Source organism: Platalea leucorodia, assembly GCF_965183815.1.
Source record: "Platalea leucorodia genome assembly, chromosome: 10".
NCBI classification, from domain to species: domain Eukaryota; kingdom Metazoa; phylum Chordata; class Aves; order Pelecaniformes; family Threskiornithidae; genus Platalea; species Platalea leucorodia.
Genome location: NC_138832.1, coordinates 18,621,619 through 18,643,090, shown reverse-complemented (window position 1 = coordinate 18,643,090; position 21,472 = coordinate 18,621,619). Strand labels below are relative to the sequence as shown.

Here is a 21,472-nt window from a genome sequence, read left to right as displayed (position 1 = left end):
AGCCAGGCCGGTCTTCTTCCCCGCCTGCTCGTCTTTTGGCACATGGGGACAGCCTGCTCCTGCACCTTTAAGACTTCCTTCTTGAAGAATGTCCAGCCTTCCTTGACTCGTTTGCCCTTCAGGACTGCCTCTCAGGGGACTCGGTCAACCAGGCTCCTAAACAGGCCAAAGTCTGCCCTCTGTAAGCCCAAGGTACCAGTTCTGCTGACCCGGCTCCTTACTTCTCCAAGAACTGAAAACTCTACCATTTCCTGATTGCTATGCCCAAGATGGCCTCCAACCATCACATCACCCACAAGTCCTTCTCTGGTCACAAACTGTTAAGCTCTATACAATCAAAAAACTCCCTAACGTACAGGGCTACCTGACCGCCTCTCCTTCCTTGCCTATCCCTTCTGAAGAGTTTATAGCCATCCATTGCAGCACTGCAGTTGTGCGAGTCATCCCACCATGTTTCTGTGATGGCAACTATATCATAGTTTTCCTGCTGCACAGCGGCTTCCAGCTCCTCCTGTTTGTTGCCCATGCTGCGTGCATTGGTGTAGAGGCACTTCAGTTGGGCTACTGATCCTGCCACCTTCTGGGGGAAGAAATCCTAATTCCTATGTGACCATTCTCAGGCACTGTGGTTTCTAACACATCAATATCCCTTGTGTCTTTGCTGCTGCATGGATCTCCATCCCCTACCTCCACTGAGAGAGCAGACGGAAGGATCTCGCTAGCACACCGTCCCTCGAACACTGGCATGCTGCCTTCAGGCTCATCAACCTGGGGTCTACCATTACTGACTCTCCCTGCAGAAACTTTAAGTCATTGCTTTTCAGTATCAGATAAAAAAACCTCTGGAAATTGTTGCCAGAAGACATTTTTAGCATCAGAGGCATCAGCCTGGGATCTGCTTGGGCAATTCTTTGTCAAGTGAATGGTCCTAGTAAAATAAATGGGACAATACTCATAAAAAAGTGTTGCATAACTAACTGGACTATATTACGTTTAGTTTGCTTTACTATCTAGCTTGGTTTCCCAAATAAAAAGTTCTAAATCCATTTTTGATGCTGCAATTTCAAACAATTTTGCTCATGGGTATCTTCAATGAAATTAAGTAGAAATAGTCATAGTACATCAATAGGGCGACATATATGACATAGTATTTATGTGTGAAAATGTCTGCAGAATTTGGTTGCAAAACAATGGACTGATAGTGTTCAACTGACTGGCTAAAACTGGCTGATACAGTCCTAAAATCCAACTGCAAGAAAATTTTAAGATCTTTTAGAAACAGTTGAGATAATTTAGGATAAAGATTTCATGGAAATGTCACAGTTTTGTGTAAATAAAGTTCAAAGGATGGCCAGCGGGCATCATACAGAAAGAGAGTCATTTAACAGTACAGAGATGGGCTACACACAATACAATAATGACAACAGAAAGGCTCTAATTATGCAAAAGTGTGAGTACTGTACAGTGTACTGTAGAGTTTGGGGAAACCTGGAGGCCCCAGTAGCAAATCTTTAGTTAAACAGATGCTAATCACATTGACAGAAAGCTGAATCAAACATTTAATAAAATTACAACTTCACTAGGTTTGACTTTAGAATGCTTGTAGACAGAAAGAGGTTTTTTGCTATATGGCTTGCTTGGTATATAGCTTTCATTTTAGGCACTTGAATGGTTTGATTATTTTTTTTCTCTCACTTGTGCAATATAAGAAGAAAGAGAGAACAAAATGTAAATGGAGTTAGAAAGATCAAGCAAAAGGCCTGTTCCCCAGCTGAGAGTGGGCCCAAAGAGCTATTCAAGCTTGGCTCAGGAGTGCTATCCTGCACCATTTTCAGAGGAGTGGGCTGTGGGTATGGTGTTTCGCAGCTTTTGCAAGAACATGAGCAAATGGAAGGGGGAAAAAAAGTTTCTTACACGTTGCTGTATGAATTTCCCTAAAGAGAGCATTCACCATATTGATTAAAAATACAGTGTAAAATGCAATGCTGTGTATTAGTATCACAACCGTACCAGCTGTCAGAGTTACGGACCAGCATCGGCTTGTGCTACGTTCTCTTGGGCTCCTCTTTCCTTCCTGTTGCCCCCTGTAACCAGCAGCGATGAGACTCGCCATGACTACAGTGCTTCAGACCCCGCAGACTGGCCCTCGTGATACACCTTAAGGCTTGACAGCAACCGAACATTTTCAGAAGGAACTCAGTGAATATAGCTTTTGCATTTCCCAGGGTTTATGACAGTGAGGTCAGTTTGCTAATAGTTTACAATACAACATTTCTAAGAGATATGCTAATACTTCATGAAATTTAAATGTTACTTTTGATCTATTCCATACTATAAACCCACAGTTAAATTTATGAAGTGGCAATAATCAGAGGGTTTTTCAGTCTTAATGTAAGTGAATTCCCACATGCCTATGAATAAACAAGCAGCGTGGATTTGGTCCCATACCAATACCGGCTTTGCTGTGAGCCCAGGCAGCAGGGAACTGTTCTGCTTCTGCTCCCTGCGATGTGTATCTGTTACTACACCTCTTCAAGCACATTGCACAGCCAGGGGCACACGCGTTCTGGGTAGCACCGTGGGATGGCCAGAGGGTATGGCCATTCCTCTCAGGTAAAGCAAACACTGGGAAGGCCACGCAATAGCAAAATAGTCACCCAAAAGTGCATCTTCCCCAATCAAGGTGTTTAGACTCTATCACCCACAATCTAAGCCTGTCAACAGCACTGGCTGTGCAGAGGGAAGGGCTTCATATACCAAAAAGTGTTAATGGGCTGTTTGGACTACCAGCTGAATTTTTCGTTAGCAATATTTCCATTTGGGAATTCTTTAAGATGATTCGAAACTACTTCACTGGCTTTTTATTTCCTGTTTCATGTTCCACTTAACAAACTGCACCTGTCTTGCAATCCCTACAAGTAGCCCTGATGCCAGTAATGTTACTCTGGCAGCTGACGTTTTAGGTTCTTAACCTACTTAAAAATAATTCATTATTAACATTTGGGAAAAAATATCACAGAGACATTTCCTGGTAGGTTACATGTAAGTGCTGCCACCAACTATTAGCATCACTGAGGCATTTTAATTTTACTAGGTACTGGCCAGTTGTTGTGACTCACATCTCAATGGATATTTAATTAATTTCTAGAAATAGACACTTCTGGAAACATTAACGACGTCTGTCAGAGAGATCACAATTTCTGAAAAGCATATACCTGTTCCAAAATGGTGTTGATTCTGTCTACTTCACAGTCAATTAAGTATCTTTTTTCTTGCCGCCTGTCCATCTCCTCTATAATTCTTCTGAATTCTTGAACATCCTTTATGCTTCCTACAGATCTGGCTGTCACTTGCCAGTTGTTCTGTACTGCTGCTTCCATAATCGCCTGAAGAATGGAAAATCCTGTAGGGGGAAGAGACAATGCAACCATTTAAAAACAGAAGAAAAATAAAAACTATTTTGAATGTTTGACAAAGGGTTCACAAAAACTTGCATCGTCTAAAGGGACAGAGACTAGCTAATAGGCAGCAAGTGCTTCATTACTTGGGAAAGCAACAGTGTAGGGACCAGTTTCTTCTTTCAGCTATGCCACTGCCAAAGTCACTGACTTCAGCGGAATTGCTTGGCGGTATATTACTGTGAGGCGTATCAGAATCTGTCCAATATATCATATTATGATCCTCTCAGGGATGTTTATGGTCGTGCTGGGGTCCGTGCCAGCTGAGAATAGGAGCCTGCAGCCATTACTTGGGCAAAAGTCCATCAGCTTGAAGAGCGGGACAGAAGGGGTAATTTGCCTGTGCAGACTGCAGCGCTGGGTCATTAACTGGCAAAGATCCAAGCACTGCACAAGAATGCCAATTAAGTCATTGTACTGGTTATTGGAGCCATGAACCACAGGAGGGTATTTTACTGATACTCACTTTGATTTCAAAAAATGTTTTTAAATATGGAGTCTAGCAGCATTAACCACACTTTGAATGCTTTCATTAAGGTAATACCAACTCATTTAGCAGCCTCAACAGAGGAGAGAAGCAGCACAGAACGACCAAAGACCGCACAGTGGCAAATTATACAAGCAAACAGCATTTCATTTCTTGTGAGCAGCCGTGCCTCGGCGGCAGACAGAACGCAAGTCAAGTCCCTAAGTGAAAGACGGTGGAACTGGGAACGGTCATCTCCTTCAAGTCATGCTATGTCAGCATCATCAGACATTGATTTGCATCCCTTTATTACCGTACATAGCTGGGAATTTGGTGAATTACCTGGTTTGATCCAGGAAATTAAAATTTTTGCATAGTTCTAATTGTTTCAAATCTGGGCAGATGCCAATCAAAGACAGAGGTCATCTGCTTCAAGCACACACGGTGGTTTCCAGTGGAGTTACTTTGTACAGAAGCATCCATGTGAGCTGTGTTTCTGTCCAGATAATTTATTTGCAGAAGTTTCAGTCCAATCATTTAGTCATGCTGTGGATTTCTTGTCCACAGCCAGATTTGAGAAGCTCAGAATGTCTTCACACACACAAACACATAAACATACAGGATCAACAATCAATTAACTGTGCTCTATGATAACCAGTCCCCTATGCTTCTGAAACTGAAAGGAGTTTGAGCTACAGAGGAACAACATGTTCACTGCTTTGAATTATACCAATAGCTATTCTGAACTCGGGTATCATTGTAGGGGTATGCCGATAACAAAGAACTTGTGCTGCAGTCTGATCTTCTGTAGCCTGCTGTAAATCTGTAGCGGCTGTCTGAAGCCAGAGGAGCTGCATCATTACCTCATTACAGACACAAACAAGGGAAGTGTGATTTTCTAGATTGCAGTTAGATTATTACAATTTACCACGTGACTTCCTTAAGTCTCACTCAAATGTCCTCACTTTCCCTGTGCAGCCTCCTTGATCCTTAATACTTGCCTTTGTATGAATGCGCTTTACTATCCCATGAAAGGTGGTGACAATTAATACGTACGCTGGTTGGGAATTCTTTCTGGCATCTTCTTTCCCCTGAGACTATTGAAAGGGAGGCATTTACATATGTATAGTACAATGAACTCAATCTTCCTTAACATCATATTTTACAAAAATGGCTGTGAAGTCTGTGACAGCATTGTGATTCCATTACAAGTAGGAGGAAGATCTAAGCCTAAGATATTTGGTTGGCTGCAAATGAGGAATTTTGATGTGGGAACATAAATACACTAATGGGGATTTACAAATGCTTTGTGTACAAAGATGTGCTTTTAAAAAAATATGATTCCGCTAAGTAATGAATATTTACAACTTTGTTTCATCATTCATATAATGTCTAAGTATGAACCATGAGCTTGCCGTAAACAACAGAAAAAGTCCATAAGTCTATTTTTTTCACTCCAAATTGAACAAAATGGTTCAACATATTATAAAAAAATGACACTAAAAAAATCCGTAGCTCTATTTTTTGCTAATAACACATACAAAACTTACGAATTGTCTCAAGGAAAGAAGTGAAAATGAACACACTGGAGAGCAGATGCCATTGGTTGACTGCCATGCACCCGGTTTCAGTTAGCACTGTTTGAATCAGAGCTCGCTTTGTCAATCCTTGAATATCTCAGAAGAAATCTGGGCAATTTTCCTAACTTTGTGCAATTGCATGTTTGTGTGGGTGTCAGTGTGTGTGTCTTTGCATGCGTGTGTATTAGTGGTTACCATTTCAAGAAAGAGAAGAGCAAGGTTACTCAGCAGCCTTTCTCCTATGCATGAAAATACAATTACAGTAATCTTAGTGTGAAAAAGTTCCAGAGCTTCATCATTTCTGTCTTCTCTACCTCCTGTTTCTCCTTGTCACACCAAGTCTTCACAGTCACAGTCCCCTCTACCCTTGCCAGTTCTTGAAATCCTCCCCATGGTCACCGTCTGCGCTGTGCCAGCTCGCCTCTCTTGGGCCCTCTCCCTCTCCTGTCCTGGCTTGGAGAAGTACCATTTGCCTTTCCTGCAATGGCTCATTAGGCCAGTCCTCTGACGACCTTTACAAAGCCCATTCCCCTTGCTTTACAAAAGCACGGTTCAACGCTCCTGCTTTCAGGAAGGCAGCGCACTCGCATCTTCGCAAACACGCACTGACTGTCCCAACCTCTGATCTCTCTCCATGCCTATTGCCTTCAGCGCCGTTTACTACATTTTACCTTGTTACCCATTACGTGATAGTTCTGTAAACAACATGTTCCAGGCTCCAGCTGCACTTTACCATTAAGAGAGCTGTTACGTAAGCAGTGTGATTGTTTAAATAAAAGGACCATTTTATCTTCAAATGTGAACTCTTCTTTCTCCTTAGCATAACAGCACAAGCTGTGACATTTTGGGGGTGCTGCCTGGGTAATGAATGGGGAACTTATTTTGCCTGTTCTGTGCACGTCAGTGACCAGACCTGTACACCGAGCTTTGCCATTCCCTACCCTCCGCCGTGCGAATGCTTCACAAGAGGGTGCTTGCCCCTGAGCACCCCGGAGGTGCTGAACTCTCACAGGCGCCTCTCATCTCATTCACCCTAAAGGAAACCAGCCAGCCATGGCAACTATCTCTATTTTGTAGTTTTTCTACGGTCTGCATCAGATCTATCCAGAAAGACTAAAGGACTGATAATTCACCACAGCTCTGTGAAGAAGCCATGCAGGAAAGGCTTTCATTAATACTGTTGCCAGTTTATACTACTTCAATCGATAAAGCCAAAAAAATAGTAGGTAAGACAAGAAAAACTCACACCCTCCTAGAAGATGACAGCAATAATATAATCTTGAAACAGGTTCATAATACCATTACTAAAATTCAGAGGTTGTTCATTCTATAGTCATTAGCACAAATACAGACAACGGGAAAAATTCATTCGGATCCCAATCTGATCATTCAGCCTCTTTTTTCTTAGTCACACCTTGGATGTGAAAAAGCAGGAGGATGGAAGGCATGCATTTTTCTGGAAGCACTGCTTCTGAAGCTAGCTCGGCTGATGGCACCACATTCCTTCACTGCACTACGTTATTAACACGTTGGCATTACTGATTTACAAATATGTCTGGTCACACGATGGCGATGTCCATACTTGCCAGGTCATGTAACAGACCCGTATTATGTTTTGGGCCCTTTTAGCCATGTACTGGGGAGGGGTTGAATGCAATCTCACAACTCAATCTGATCTGCACCCACTAAAAACTTAGACAATCCTGGTCTTAATATTCAATTGTGTCATTGTCTGGCTTATTCTTAAAATACTGATGATTTAAAAGAGCTAAGCCTCACCTAAACAGTCTGGAAAATGACTAGGCTGGAGGTAGATATAGTAATAAAACTAAACCAAAACAAGTGCCCAGCTTACCTCTCAGTGAACTGCAGCAACTTCTGAGTTTTGCTGACTGAAGCTTGCAAAGAGGGAAAATATTCAATATAAATTTCCCTCAAAGCAGGGAAAATGTTATTTGTCGCAATGCTATCTCTGTACTTTAAACAACCCAGTCCTCCCTGCAGCTGGACTAAGACACAAATTCAGCCAGTATCTTCATACTTCTGCCAGGGAAGCAAGGCCTGTACCTCAGTCTTTCAGATCATCCATTTGACACAAGCATCTCTCAACTGACCCTACTAACACAGGCGACGAGGACATTTCACTCTTTTGCATCTATGAAAGCTCATGAAACTTATCCCACATGCACGTAAGCAAAATTCATCTGAGCAGTTTGCTCAGCCGTATGAAATTCTATGTACTACATCACTGAACATACTCTCATTAAAACAGCAATCATTACTGTGTCATGAGCAAATGACCACAGTGGAACACCTGTAGCATCATGTGAGCCCTCGCAGTTGGCACCAAGTACTTACTGAGAAAAAATTACCACTTGTGTAAATCATTCTTTTCCTGAATGTTCCTGGTAAGATCTCAGACCTTTGCCTCCTATTAGAAATGAAAGAGTGTTTGCTTGCCGCCCCTCTTTCTTTTGCCTTGCTGAGTACCAAAGATCTCTGAAGGGTGTATTTTCCTGGCACGCAGCATGCTTGTGCCAGCTGAATGAACATCAGCTCTGATCTGAATACTCGTGTTTTGAACTATGTATCTGGGACACGATACGAAGAACTAAGCTTCTGGCCTATGAGTGAACTTCAGGGATTTACGTGTGGAGCTGTGTTTGACAAGGGCACAATGAACTCGCCAAAAAGGAGGCCATCAAGGCAAGTGCTTCCCCAAGACAAACACAAATTCTATGACACCAGCTTACATTTCAAGCATACCAGAGGTCTGTAAGTTGAGATATACTTGTATATTTTGTGTTTGGCACTGAGCCTAGCGTTAATTTAAAAGCAAACAGATCAACATGTTAGGCGTGAGTAAAAAACAACTACCCAACCCAAAACACTCCCCATCATTCAAAATCCAAACACGTCAGTGAGGCAAGTATGCTTTGCATAACCTGTGTCTGCTTAACAATTTTATAGTAGGGGAAGAAGCAAGGAACAAGCTACTAAATTAGTCACCAGTAAAAGATGCAGCAAATGACTAGCACACTGGAGTGCTCTTTCAGTCTAACACATGCAAGTTCAAATTCTTAAATAAAAGTAGAATAACTGCATTCCATCTGTTTTTGACCTGATCACTTCTATCTGGTAACCAGCACGCAAAGCGTTACACTCCACTATTCTGGTAGCAGACAACCTTCTAGACCAAGTAGAGAACACACTCTAAGATTTTTTTCTTCTGCTTTTTCTATTCAGTAAACCTCTAGTTTCCCCTGTACATATATTACATTATTGCAACCTGCCATCCATAAACAGAGAAATCTACACAAATAGATATGTCAGCTTGGTTGAGTGAATGTGGACTTGCCTGGCTCTAAAGGAGAATTTACACGAACCATCTGGTCCGCATTTGCTCGGGATGGGATACAGCTAAACATGCAGGAAAGGAATTCAGATCTGCCGAATGCAAGTAAAGGACTTTTTTTTTTTTTTTTTTTTTTTTAAATGGTTCTTTCTGAATGCATTTCACCTTGATCTGTTCTTTCTTGCATCTCATTCACCGCTCATTTTACTCAAGTTTTAGGTCAGTGCAACTCCAGTGTTTTTGAATGAAGCTGTGCCAGTGTAAAATGAGAATAATGTAGCAAGGGATCAAAGAGTACAATAACCAAGGGCAGACATAAAGATGCCGTAAGCAACGCTGTCACTTCCATAAGGGGACTTATTCATATGACTTTCACAATGATGTGGGTAAGTCTTCTGGTGTAGGACAGATAGGTATACCTCAATAAAACAATATCATTCAAAGTTTATCAAAAGAACTGTGCTCTAGTTTTAGCCTTGCTATGCAAATCTTTATTTAAATATTTCCAAGGGAATAATAATTGAGTGATTACAGTTTCTGGTTGCAGATGGGTAAGAAAACAGATGAGATGGGAACACTTTAAAACCAGAGTATGTTCTGCTTGAGGAAAATGTAACAGGTAAACGACTGTGCAGAGAAGGCAGAAGAACTGGTACAGAAAGTCAGAGAAAGGAATAATGTATTTTGAGAAGTGACAGAAGGTGAAGAGCATTGCGTTGTCCAGTGGGCATGGGCTGTAGGGTATCCTCTGTGTACTTATTGCTGAGAACTCTTGATACTGATGCTATCGGAAAGCTGACAGAGGTAGTGGGGAGGGCGTTCTGTCACCAGAGGATGCTGAGATCTGGGAGACATGGGCCTGGGGTAGTGCAGAGCCCTCCCAAAAGGAAAACTTTTTTTACATGCAAATGGAAAAATGGTAAAACTACAATAGCATTAAAAATAACTGACTTCCAAGCTTTAGGACATCTGAATAAAAAAAATAATTAAACTGCTGAAGTACAGACAGATTTCATCCTTCAAGCTCTACACTGAGTCCAGGGCTTTGTCTCTGTCCAGCAGAGCTGAAAACCTAAAACTATGTAGTAAGCACAGTACTGTCACATGTACAGTGCAAATCTGGGGAGTTCAATTCCAATGATATTCCTGCCCAACACCAATTTCCCCGAGTGCCCTGAATTCTCCAGCAAGGACACGCTCTAAGTGACATCAGCAAATTCAAAATAAACCATCCGCTGAGTACAGTCCTGCACCCTACCGGTATCGGGAAGCTAACACCATAACCTTAGTACAGCATCATAGCCTTGCCTAGATGCAGCCTTCTGTAGTGGCTTCTTTCCCTTCTGTTCACCTTTGAGCACTTCTATCCCGTGACCGCACTGTTTCGCAGCCTCACTTACTGCCATGGAGCAAGCTAGAATGAGTCCACACCAAGCCCTGTTGCTTGCAACAGGCCAGCCTTCAGCTGAAAAGCCTTTGAATTATATAATCGGAATAGAATTTTCTTTGGGTAAAGAAGAAGAAACCAAGACACACAGATATTACCAACCACTTCCTTCAGAACACCAGAGCTGGGTTTTTTCATTACTCCTGTCCATTCGTTACTGAAGAAACCAGATCTAGCCACCATGGATAGAAAATACCTCAGCCATAATCCTCTCGATGTCAGATGCCATAAAGTTGACCCCAGTCAGGCCTAAAGTGAGATCCTTTGGCCTTAGTCTGCCCTTAACTTCAGGCACATTTGGATGACAGTCTCTTAGGTTCTCTTTCTAGTCGAGTGAGAGAGACGCTGTGTAATTTTTCTGTTTGCAACATGTGTGGAAATCAATGGAAGAAAATACATTAAAGAATGAAGTTGTGTAAGGCATCATCATGTAGGTATCATTAACAACCTTTACCTGCAATTGAAAAACTAAAAGAGAACAAAAATCCCAATGTGTTGACTAGCACTCAACTGATGAGGCTAATTACTGCACGTTAAAAATACATATCTAATTATGTTTACATATTTACCTCAGCAAAAAGATTCTAATTAGGAATCACAGAGTTAGCAATTACCAGGCTGGAAAAGAAAACCTAACTTGTCTGCAAAACAACTGTAGCACGTTCCATGTGAAGCCAGTTCTCAAAGGGAAAGCTTACAAAAACCAAAATCAGAGCATGCACAGATGTTGCAAGACGTGGAGAATTTAACTCATCTTTTGGTGACAATATTGACTTTGAGGAGATGTATTTGGCCTATCGTATAACTTGGAGAAAAACAGAAAATGAAAAGCCACCCGATAAATAACGCAACAGTGTGCTGCTTCTCAGTGATGAGCCAAGCTGTTGAACTGCCTTTCTCAAGGCTTGGCTGGTCTGAGCGAGGTGGTGCAATGAACACTGTCTTCATTTCAGAAACAAAAGCTCTGCTCCTGTATGCAATGCTACCGCTGGCCTTCCCACTGGCATTGATACGGCTGTATGGATTTCCTTCCTCTCTTCAATGAGCCTGCGAAACTCCTGATGTATCTTTGCCTTAATGACACATTTTAGCCCAGCTTCAGTGTTTCCGAAGTACCCCACACATGGGCCTGTATCTCCCACAGAGTGGTCTACGCTTAACACAAAGCAGTGCACTTCATAGGAGACGTTTTTGCATTATTCAGCTTTCAGAAAATTCTTACAAAAATATTAATAATGTTAACAACAATGCTAAATAATGCTCAAAGCACTGCAAATTAACAGATTTATTGTCAACGTTCCCATATGAAATAGGCAAATAATAAATTTGAAATAGAATTAAAAAAATGATTTGGCCTATCCCATAAAGAAAATTAGTAAGAGAGCCAATTTTCAAATTCAGGTTCTCCTGATTCAGATCTAGATTTATTTTTATTTCAAGCTGTAACATAGTTGAACATATACTTTTAAAGATTCCTATACTGCCTACAAACACGCTAGCCACTGAAGTTATATAGTAAAAACATCAGTATGGTATCTCAGAGTACATTTTCCTTGTATCTTATTTGCTAGAGTAAATTGAATAGCTACCTAGCCTCCAGTGAACTGGGATACTGATGGAAAGTGTTATTTATTATTCCAGGTAAAGCTGCACAATCATGATACAATTACCAATAGAGTTAAAAAGGAAAGTATTGTGTGGAATTATCATCTGAGAAAGGAAATAAAAATGAATTCTTTTTTTAAGCTTAAATAACTTTTTTAGCCAAAAGAGAATATTAGTGTATTTATTCTGTTACAGGCAATAAATGTTCTGGAAAAGGAAACTTATCCATTTATCAACAGCAGAGGATCTTGAAAATAGGTAAAATTTGCTATCACTGCATTCCTCTAAAGAGCTAAAAATGGAATTTCAATGTATGCTGCAAACTTAAAATTATTGATAACACAAGTTAATTCTTTGCCATGATATGTACAGGTTTTTTAGCATGAGTGTGCAGGAGTTTGCTGACTGCCTTCTCTTAAAAACATGTCTGGAACTGCTGAGTCTAAAAAATGATAAATACTATTCCTTTGAAGAAACAATCACAGGAGATTATGGTAATCAGACTATGAACTGAAATACATATTCATCACAAAGAAATCCTCTGGATTCACCTCAGATAAATGTCTTGCAAAAAAATTATGCTAGGTGAATTGTCCTCAAACACAGTAAAATTATTCTTTCTATCTGACCTTCAGTCAATCATGTTAGAAAAATATTTATTTCTCTCCCTAACCTTTATCTACACTTTCTGTTTCTCAAACTACCTGAGCAAACAAATCTTTTGCCTCTAAGAATTTTCATTAACAGATGCTATCAGCCTTTCAAAGTCTCTCTTCATCAACATCTCACCCTTTAGTATCCAGCATTTTAATTGCCCTTGCAGCTGGAATGTGTCTCATGTCTCAACCCGTAAGTTAATTTCCTTTTATTTATTCTGAACACTAAAAAAAATATAGCAATCAAAGGGTGAGTACTGATTTTAAAAATATTCTGAAATTTAAATGAGTTTTTATGATAATATAAATGATAATTTATGGATCCATACTCACAGTCTGCATGTGTGTTTCTTTTTAGTCACTCAGTTGGCTATTTCTGCCTTTTTTTTGCCAATGGCTACTAACAAGGAGCTTTTATATAGCACTATTACCTATATTTTTTCAGTACAAGCATTTCTCTTCATAACAATGATGACAAACATTAATTACAAGGCCTCACATTAATTCAAAACAGGTCTGTATACCTCCTAAACTACTTGGCTATACAGATTTGGTCTGAATTGGGCTTGAACACACAAGTGTAGCTCTACCGCATTGACCAGAGCACAGAATATATCATCTAACCTGCTTTATACTGATTCTGCCTGTAGTGAGGCCACAGGACGACAATTTACAGTTAGCAGAGAATTAGCATGACTTCAACAGACAACACCTCACCCAGCATAAAGCTTGGGGGTAAGAAGTTACCTTTCTAAGCATTTCACACAGATGAGGTGGCAGAAGGAGGCTGTACTGGTTCAGTGCTCTGTATCAGTGACCTAACACCATTATTTCTTGCAGCATTATGTTCACTGTATCAAAAAGATCTGGTTTATTCTACAGGGTGGCGACACACAAGAGGCTCACGTAACCTACAGAGTAGAGACTACCCATTGCCAGGCAGGAAATTCCTGGGTCTTTACCTGTTACTGAAGAAAGAGACTAAATGGGAAAGAATGCCTTGCTTTTATTATTCAGCCTTATAATCCTAATTGAATATTAGAGGTCTTTTCCAGTGTATCAAAAATAATTAAGAATTTTAGCATTAGCTATCCCTTCTCTGCTAACACACAGAATACTTTTTGGCTGCTGCTTTGTATTTTGCAACTTCTAAATACAGGGGTTGGAGCCAGTAACCTCAGATGGGAAAAAAAACCCCCAGATTAAAGCATCTGTGGTCAGTTACTGAATATGCTATTCCTGATTTAGCTCAGGAAGGCAGCTCAGATGAAATATTAGGCTGGATTATATAGAAATGTGCAAACATTTCACCATAAATATTCACTAAATAGAGACAGGCATGTGATTCAAAAGTTTAGCTCTGGCTTCATCTCTCCAAGTTTTGATGTGTTCAGTTGGGGAAGGAAAGAGAGGGAGAGAGTTCTTGGAGTTGGCTCTACACATCAACATGGGCTGGGCTTCAGATCCAGACTTTTCTACAGCACTCTCCCTTCCAGGACATTTTTCCCATGGATTGGATTTTTCTGTGTCCCCCCATGGTGTCATCCCATTCATTTTTATGCTCCACAAAGGGAATTTGCACAGGAAGGCATAACACAATTTTGATCTACGAAAAAAAAAAAAAGCTAACATTACCTAGGCATGAGCAGAGTTTGTCTAATTTACTGCTCTGATAATTGATGGTTTAGAAATACCAGTATGATGGGCTTCACAGAGAAACCAGACTCAGGGAGTAGCCTATATGACTTCAGAGGCAATTTCAGCAGAGGTTCAGCCTTACCATACTTGACCACCTTGGGCAATATCTGGTCCTGCATATAAAGGACCTGCTGATAGACAGGCATATACCCTAAAAATTTGTCCCAAAATCAGTACAATGGAAGTGTACACTGCTGGATCACCATGCACACGGAACAGTATCAATGAAAGGTTACACATCCTTCAAGAACTAACGGCCACTAGATCTTTGTTAACTGCTGCTGGACTATACACCCATATATATCCATGACAACACAGCGAAATCACTGAAAAAACACGTAAAACTATGTTTCTTAGTTTTATATTATCAACAAACACTAAAAATAAAATCTTGTTCTTCCATGTGCACATGCTAAATGGTAAAGATTCTGTTAAATGATCTAGAAATGGTAACAAGCCGAGTATTTGAAACAACTAATACTTTTGCCTATGATCCTCTCCGAAACGGGCTCACTTCACAGTGCAGGATAGGTAGAATTTTCACAGGTATCTGTCTTTCATTTTCAAAAGTGACTTGGGTAGGATGGCAGGAGTAGCTTTTCAGAGGCAATTAAGATGCAGATGCTGAAGAATCTCAGCAGGTGGGGTGCCTGCACTCCATGGACTTAAATGGCAGCCAGGCATAGATCTCACTGAGGTGCTTTTCACAATGTGACTGTCCTGTGTGTCTTTGCAAATCACTTATGAAAATAGGATATGTGCTTCTCAGAATATATACTCTGTGGCCTGCTTAAAAAGTGGCACAGGATTCTCTACAGAATACACTGTTAATTAGTTACTTCATTGCAACATGTTCAACAAGTGCACAGATAAAGACCGCCTAACTAAATGGGATGTACACATATCTGAGACAGACTATCAATTACTAGCTTGAAGAAGAAAAGGGAGATAGAAAATTCCCCTCCAAGGCTGCAGAGTGGTAGAGTATCTATTACAAAAGGAAGGGGTTGGATGTAAACTGCAAACTCCCTGTTTTCATAGTTTCAAACTAAATTGTTCTTAATGTTTTCTCAGAGTTGTTTTGTAAAATTAGGAAGCTGTAACACACACGTCCTTGGGACCAGTCAGCCTCAATACTCCAATTATGTTGGGCTTTGCACCCAATTACGCTGCCAAGTGTTTAGTATTATTTAAAATGTTTATATGCTATTTGAATATTCAATCCAATATTCAGTAAAACGAAAGAACTCTTCTGTTCCATTTGTTTTGATACTATACTGATGCATGACTACTCTTCCATGACTCCAAAGCCCTACAAATCTGATTGCGTGGTTAGCAAACTACAATGATAAAACATGCAAAAAGTTTAGTATTATCGGATCTGAAGGAGAAAATATACAGTGAATGGTACACACAGCCAGAAGCACAAGCACGGGTAGTTCTGGTCACTCAGTTTACCACTACTGTAGTCATTCAGGCAGAGAAAGATTTCACAGAAGGAGGGAGGTCCCTGGTATCCAGAGTGGAAAGGTCGTCAGTGTTCTGTGCAAATCAATGCTTTAAAACAAAAGGTTCTCATTCCACCACTGCCCGCCCTCCTTCAGCAGGGTGGCATTTGTTGTTTAGTCTTATATTTTCCCCCCAGGTAAACTAAATAAGATTTCTTTATTTTAACACTTTCTGCCACTGTAATTATCTCTATGCAGGTATGAAAAGCAAGGGAAAACCAGGTCGGTCGCACCTGTGAGCAACTGGAGTTGACTTCAATAAAAAATTTCCATCTAACCTTACTAATTATTAATGTACAGATGTTCTAGGCTCAAAATATAATGCCCGAGCTTACTCCAGGGAGCTGGTCCCCTCTGATTGTACTCAATACTAATGAACCCTCCCCCTGCAGTGAAATATCAAGCCAAGATCTTTCTTTTTACAGCAAAAAGTTCTACTATTGTTGTTTCTGAAAAAAAAAGTAAACATTTAAAAAGCTTATTCTTTAAACACTGGATTACTATGACTGTGCTATATACCATAGCGTATCAAGAGGTCAAGAATCTCATTCTAACTGTGCTGCTACACTTAACAGCTCTCACTGAGATCTTAGTTCTCAATGTCAGATTTTCTTGCTCACTGTTTGGAGCATGTCCCACGACTTCACTGATTCCTTTTTTTTTTTTTTTAAATGCAGCAGAAGTTTTGTCCCTGTTTTAAAAGGTCTACACTGTGCATCCCTGTCCTCATTCTTTGGATAGGCCTTTTCTCTCTGCCTGTAATGAAAGTCTTGGTGTCTTCATTCCTGTCTTTCAGAAATAGCACTGTTGTCTCCCCTGCTACAATTCATGGCTTCTACTCATTTACTTCCCCCATCGTGATTCACCTCTGTCACTTTGGATGATGTGGAACTGAGGGAGGATTAAAAATAAAAGCATGCTGAAAGACACAGGGTTGAGGCCATGGCCCTACTACCACGCAGTTAAGCACGTCTCATCTATACCTCCACTGATTGCGTGTTGCACTAGTGGTTCAGGTACTCTAGGATAAACCCCGTCAGACCTTCAGCCTAACTTAAGCAGGCTCCCAAATGTCCTCTGTACTCAGGACTCTGGAGAGGAGTGGATTTATGCCCTTATCTATCCTGAACAGCAGAAGAGAAACAACTTGACTTTCCAGTTCCTTAGCCTTCCACATAACACCACCACCTCATTTTCCACATATAGGAATATTTTATTCTCCCTCTTACATCCTGCAACTATAACACCTTGGGAGAGAACAGGAAGAGAGCTAAATTAACTGTGTGTGTGTTCTAGATTAGCTCCTTTCCATTCCCTGCAAAGAGTGAGCTGAACATCTGGTGTGGCACAGGAAAGCTCTTCCTTGCTATCAGACATTTGTATTTTCTTGCTTGATTTTTCTCTTAAATAAACATTCATTATTGACAAAGTGAGAAAGGTTTCACTCCCTATTGAAGCTCCAGTTCCTGTATCCTTCACATAGTTTCTCAGGGCAACAATATTGAGCATGATCTTCAAACACACACTGGATCCACCTTTAACACTCTGGTGCCATGGGATTGCCTTGCAATACTCAGTGCACCAGCAGTTGTCTTTCAAAGAATGACTTAAATTTTCTTCTTGGCATCTGAAGACCAAAACTGTGCCTTTTCTCCCAAGTATTCCAGAATACCATTACTAGCACAAAGCAAGGTGGGAGATGAAGCCTTGTGGCAGCACTCAGACTGCGTTAAAGCAGTTGTTCCACACTCACGTGGAATGTGGTGGAAGCCAGCTTTTCCTTACTTTTCTGGATATACAGACTGCATCCCTCTGCACTGCATGGCAAATAAAACTGCAACACCTGTATCTGACCATACACATACTGACCTCAGTGATGTATTGCTAAAAGGCTATTTCAAAGATTCTTTCTCCCAAACGTCAGATGGATAATACACTTCATTTCTTTGGAAAGAATCCCAAAGAAAAAAAGGGAGAGATCTTAAAAGACAAAATATTGCTGTGGTGCCCTTGCTCTTTGTTTTTGGCCAGAAGCTGTGTAATTCTTTTCTGGCTGGCTTGTTCTGTCACAAAGAGAATGACCTTTATTGAATGGTCAGCAAATGTGATGGTTTTAACAGAGCTACTGTTGCAGTGAAACTGATGCCTCATGATTGTACCCTTGCCCACAGAAGGTAGAGGCTCCACTGGGTATTGTCAAAGCAACTCATAGCAGCTGAAAGCAACAATCCAATTAGTGAAACAAGCACAGTTCCTGCATAAAGTCACTTTCAGGCACCATTAGAAAACAAGACCCCGATGTATAAAGGCTTGCCTTTTAAACTACGCGTTTCTGTTAACTGCAGAAGAAAAAAGCTGGGATAACCTTGCAATTTGACTTCACCTACAAAGACCACAGGTCTGGAAGGGGCCACTTCTCCTTATAACACTGTGGCAGAGCTGGTTGCTAGAACACAATAGTATGCAGTGGTCCTTTATGATCAGGGCCACAGCTGATGGAAGAAACACCAACTTCTCTGTCCTCCACAAGGAGTACAAAAAAGCTTGTTTTCCTGGCAGGGTAATTTTTTGTTACTTAGCTTAATAGATTTTGGAGCCTTTATCCTGTTGCTTGGGATTTTTTTCTTTGAAAACTGAACAGGACAAAGGAAAAGCTCTCATCAGCTTTAATGGGATTTTTATCATGGTATTTGTAAGGACTAGTGTGAGAATAAACGATATATGCCAGCGGGGCTAAGAGATAAGACAATCTCAACATTAGATTCTGTCTACGTTCATCTACTCCATCTGCAAAAAAATACTCTCACCACTAGAAGATGCAACTATGTACCACGGCTTCATCTGACTCCTGTGGTGCCACAGCACTATTCATCTTCCATATGAGATGAGACAAAAATAGCAGAGATTAGGCTGGCTGTCTGGAAAGTACCATGCAAGAAATATGACAGCAAGCAAACCTGACTGATTCTTGCCTGATGGTTCTTGCGTCCAGGTGGAACCTACTCTCAATAGCCTTAGCTCTTAAATAGCTCCTTACAATAGGCATGGTTCAGACATCTGTTTTGGATCATCGTTCCTAATGTAAATACAAACTAACACCTGGGGGAAAGGGAAAGCATCTCATTTACATCAATAAAATAATATGTTATTATTCACTTTGCTAACTTGTTGCTTAAGTGAACAACGTTTCAGAAGACTACAAAGATAATGCATGATCAACACCATACAACAGTATGCAAAAGTCACGGGGACAACACTACACTGAGCAGAAAGTAAAACAAACATGAAAAAGTTTGCTCTGCACCTGAACAATTTTAACCAAAACCTGTTATATTTGTCTTAGCAAAATGTGTTAATGATAATTTCATGCTTTTTATTTAGGAAATGTTTATAAATATCTATAAGTGATCAATGAATGACAAATAATTTTATACAGTGCAGAAGGGCAACAATTCCATAATTTAATGATTTAAAAATCATCGCTAAATATCTGGTTTGCTTTTGACCAAATTTAACACAGGAACGTACTTATAATATGTTTACAGTGCCTTAACTGTGATTTATTATTTTTGAAATAGTTATTAATAAACTAAAACAAAGTGTGAATGGTAACAATTGAAGGCAAGTATGCAAATAAGTCTAGTCTCAGTAAAATTATCTCCTTGCACAGAACAATATGATATAATATTTAACTGAGATGTGGAGATCGCAAAAATAATGTCCTGATACATTTCTTTTTGGCAAAAAGCAGTGTGTTTATTGCTGGCTGGTTTTCTTCTGTAAAGTCTGGCCATTGGCCCCTCTCAAATAAATTAAAAATGTTCTTTGATGCCCTGCATGAGTCACATACGGGCATATAACTTCACTTACTGTTTAGGGAAGTGTCCCGTTAGCAATTCCAGCTCCATCAATTCAGTAATAGAGCTGGTGAATTTTTTTCAATTAACATTACATTTACTGGAAGAATTGGGCTTTAGGAGGGGAGGGGACCACAGCTACAAGTTAATTTAGGGCAAGCTGAATTTATAACTCTCGCTGAAAAAAAAGAAGGAAAATATTTTTCAAAATGAAAGCTAATGTCTTTTCCTTTCAAAATCTGAACAAAGATTAAACTAAAGGTTAGTCTTGAAATAACAGGGACCAGATTTTTTGCAGATATACTAACATTTTTCAGTTTGGTCCAAAATGACTGTTGTAATTTCTGTTTCACTCAACATTTCCCATTCCTCAGGTTCCACTTGACTTTAACTTGAACAAAATTTTCTTTCTAAGCTTTAATTCTGTCACGCAGGAGAGAGAAATATACATTTGTTACTTATGTTGAAGAACCTAGTGCTATATTATCACAGAATAAAGTAGAAAGCCCTGGAAAGGAAATGAGAAAATACCGTGAATAGTAACTTGAGAAGAAGGCACCACACCAAAGAATATTCTGTAAAGGACAGTCATTAAAAAAGACTAAAACTAGGGAAATACAACAGCTTTCAGCTTTTCCTTAACAAATATGTCCCTAAAAATCTCTGAAGGATCACACAGGAATCATTAGAACATAATTTTTATTAGTTTACGGAAAACTAGTTTCCCTTGTGACACAGCGATTTCCGTTTTTATTGCTTCTAGACTCTGGTGTCTGTATGACAATTGAGGCTGCTATTTTTCATACTATAACTCATATAAATATACCTCGAGTAATAAAACTGAAGCTAATTCTCAAGTTTCTAGCAAAATGTCCACTGAAGCCTCTCCATTTCCCTTCATGCTAGTGCAATAATCAGCAATTATTTGTTTAAAGTAGTTCTCAAGAACTCCCGTTGTGGTAGGTGCTGTAGAACCAGAAAGCAAAAATGTATTCCCTCCTCACCTTCAGTAACGACTGTAGGTTAAATACAGCAATTAAGTGGATTTCTACCATCTGCCCTCAAGAGTTGTATAAAACGTGACAATCAAAATATTACAAAGTGGCCAACAATAAAACTTCTCATTATTGATACAATGAACTCATTGTTCTTAAGCAAACATTTTAAATAGCATCCATTATTCATGTGAAGTCCTAGAAATTACCTATCTGGGATTTGGAAAAAAGAACACATTTGAATATCAAAATATGGGAGAATTTTTCATCTTCTTTCACAATAATGGTTTTGTACAAGTTTTTATCCCTGTGTTACAATTTTGTTGTTTCATTTTTAACCTGTCAAGAAATTATTTTTAAACACATAAGGTCAAATCTTCACCTGTGCAAATCCGCATTGCTTCACTTCAAAGAAATGCAATGAATGGCTTTTGCTATGCTCTGAGGCATATTCTGATTTTTACACAACCAAACCGACTTGGTTACATTCAGTAGCAGTCTGAATTCCCTGCAGTAAAAGTTTTAATGTTAAAAACATTTTGACAAAATCCAGCTTTATAGTCAGAGGGAGGTCACTAAAGTCACAAAAACACTATCTGCAGAAAAATGCAAATGAATATCCCATAAACCAAGACCATATCTATGCAAAACGAATAGCACTTAAAACTTAAGAACAAATAATATCATTGCTCCCATTATCTTTTTATCCGTAATTTTCATAGGAGACCCAATAAAGTGTTATGAGGATGCAGCTGACATCTCAAATTCACTATAAGACAGATGATGATGTGTTTATATTGCCTACTGTGGCCAGTTTTTGAAGAAGGTCAATCCAGAGATTACTTAA

The 21,472-nt window shown here is 39.8% G+C and overlaps 1 protein-coding gene across 2 annotated transcripts in view; it reads right to left on the bottom strand.

Annotated features, from left to right (window-relative positions):
• Positions 1–21,472, bottom strand: part of GRIA3 (glutamate ionotropic receptor AMPA type subunit 3) — a gene marked incomplete at both ends in the record, with an annotated part of 156,665 nt that overhangs the window by 84,764 nt on the left and 50,429 nt on the right. For both annotated transcript variants that reach the window (XM_082323606.1, XM_082323605.1), the window contains one exon: positions 3,216–3,403. In XM_082323606.1, the coding sequence (XP_082179732.1) occupies positions 3,216–3,403 (188 nt within the window). The remainder of the gene's footprint in view (positions 1–3,215; positions 3,404–21,472) is intronic.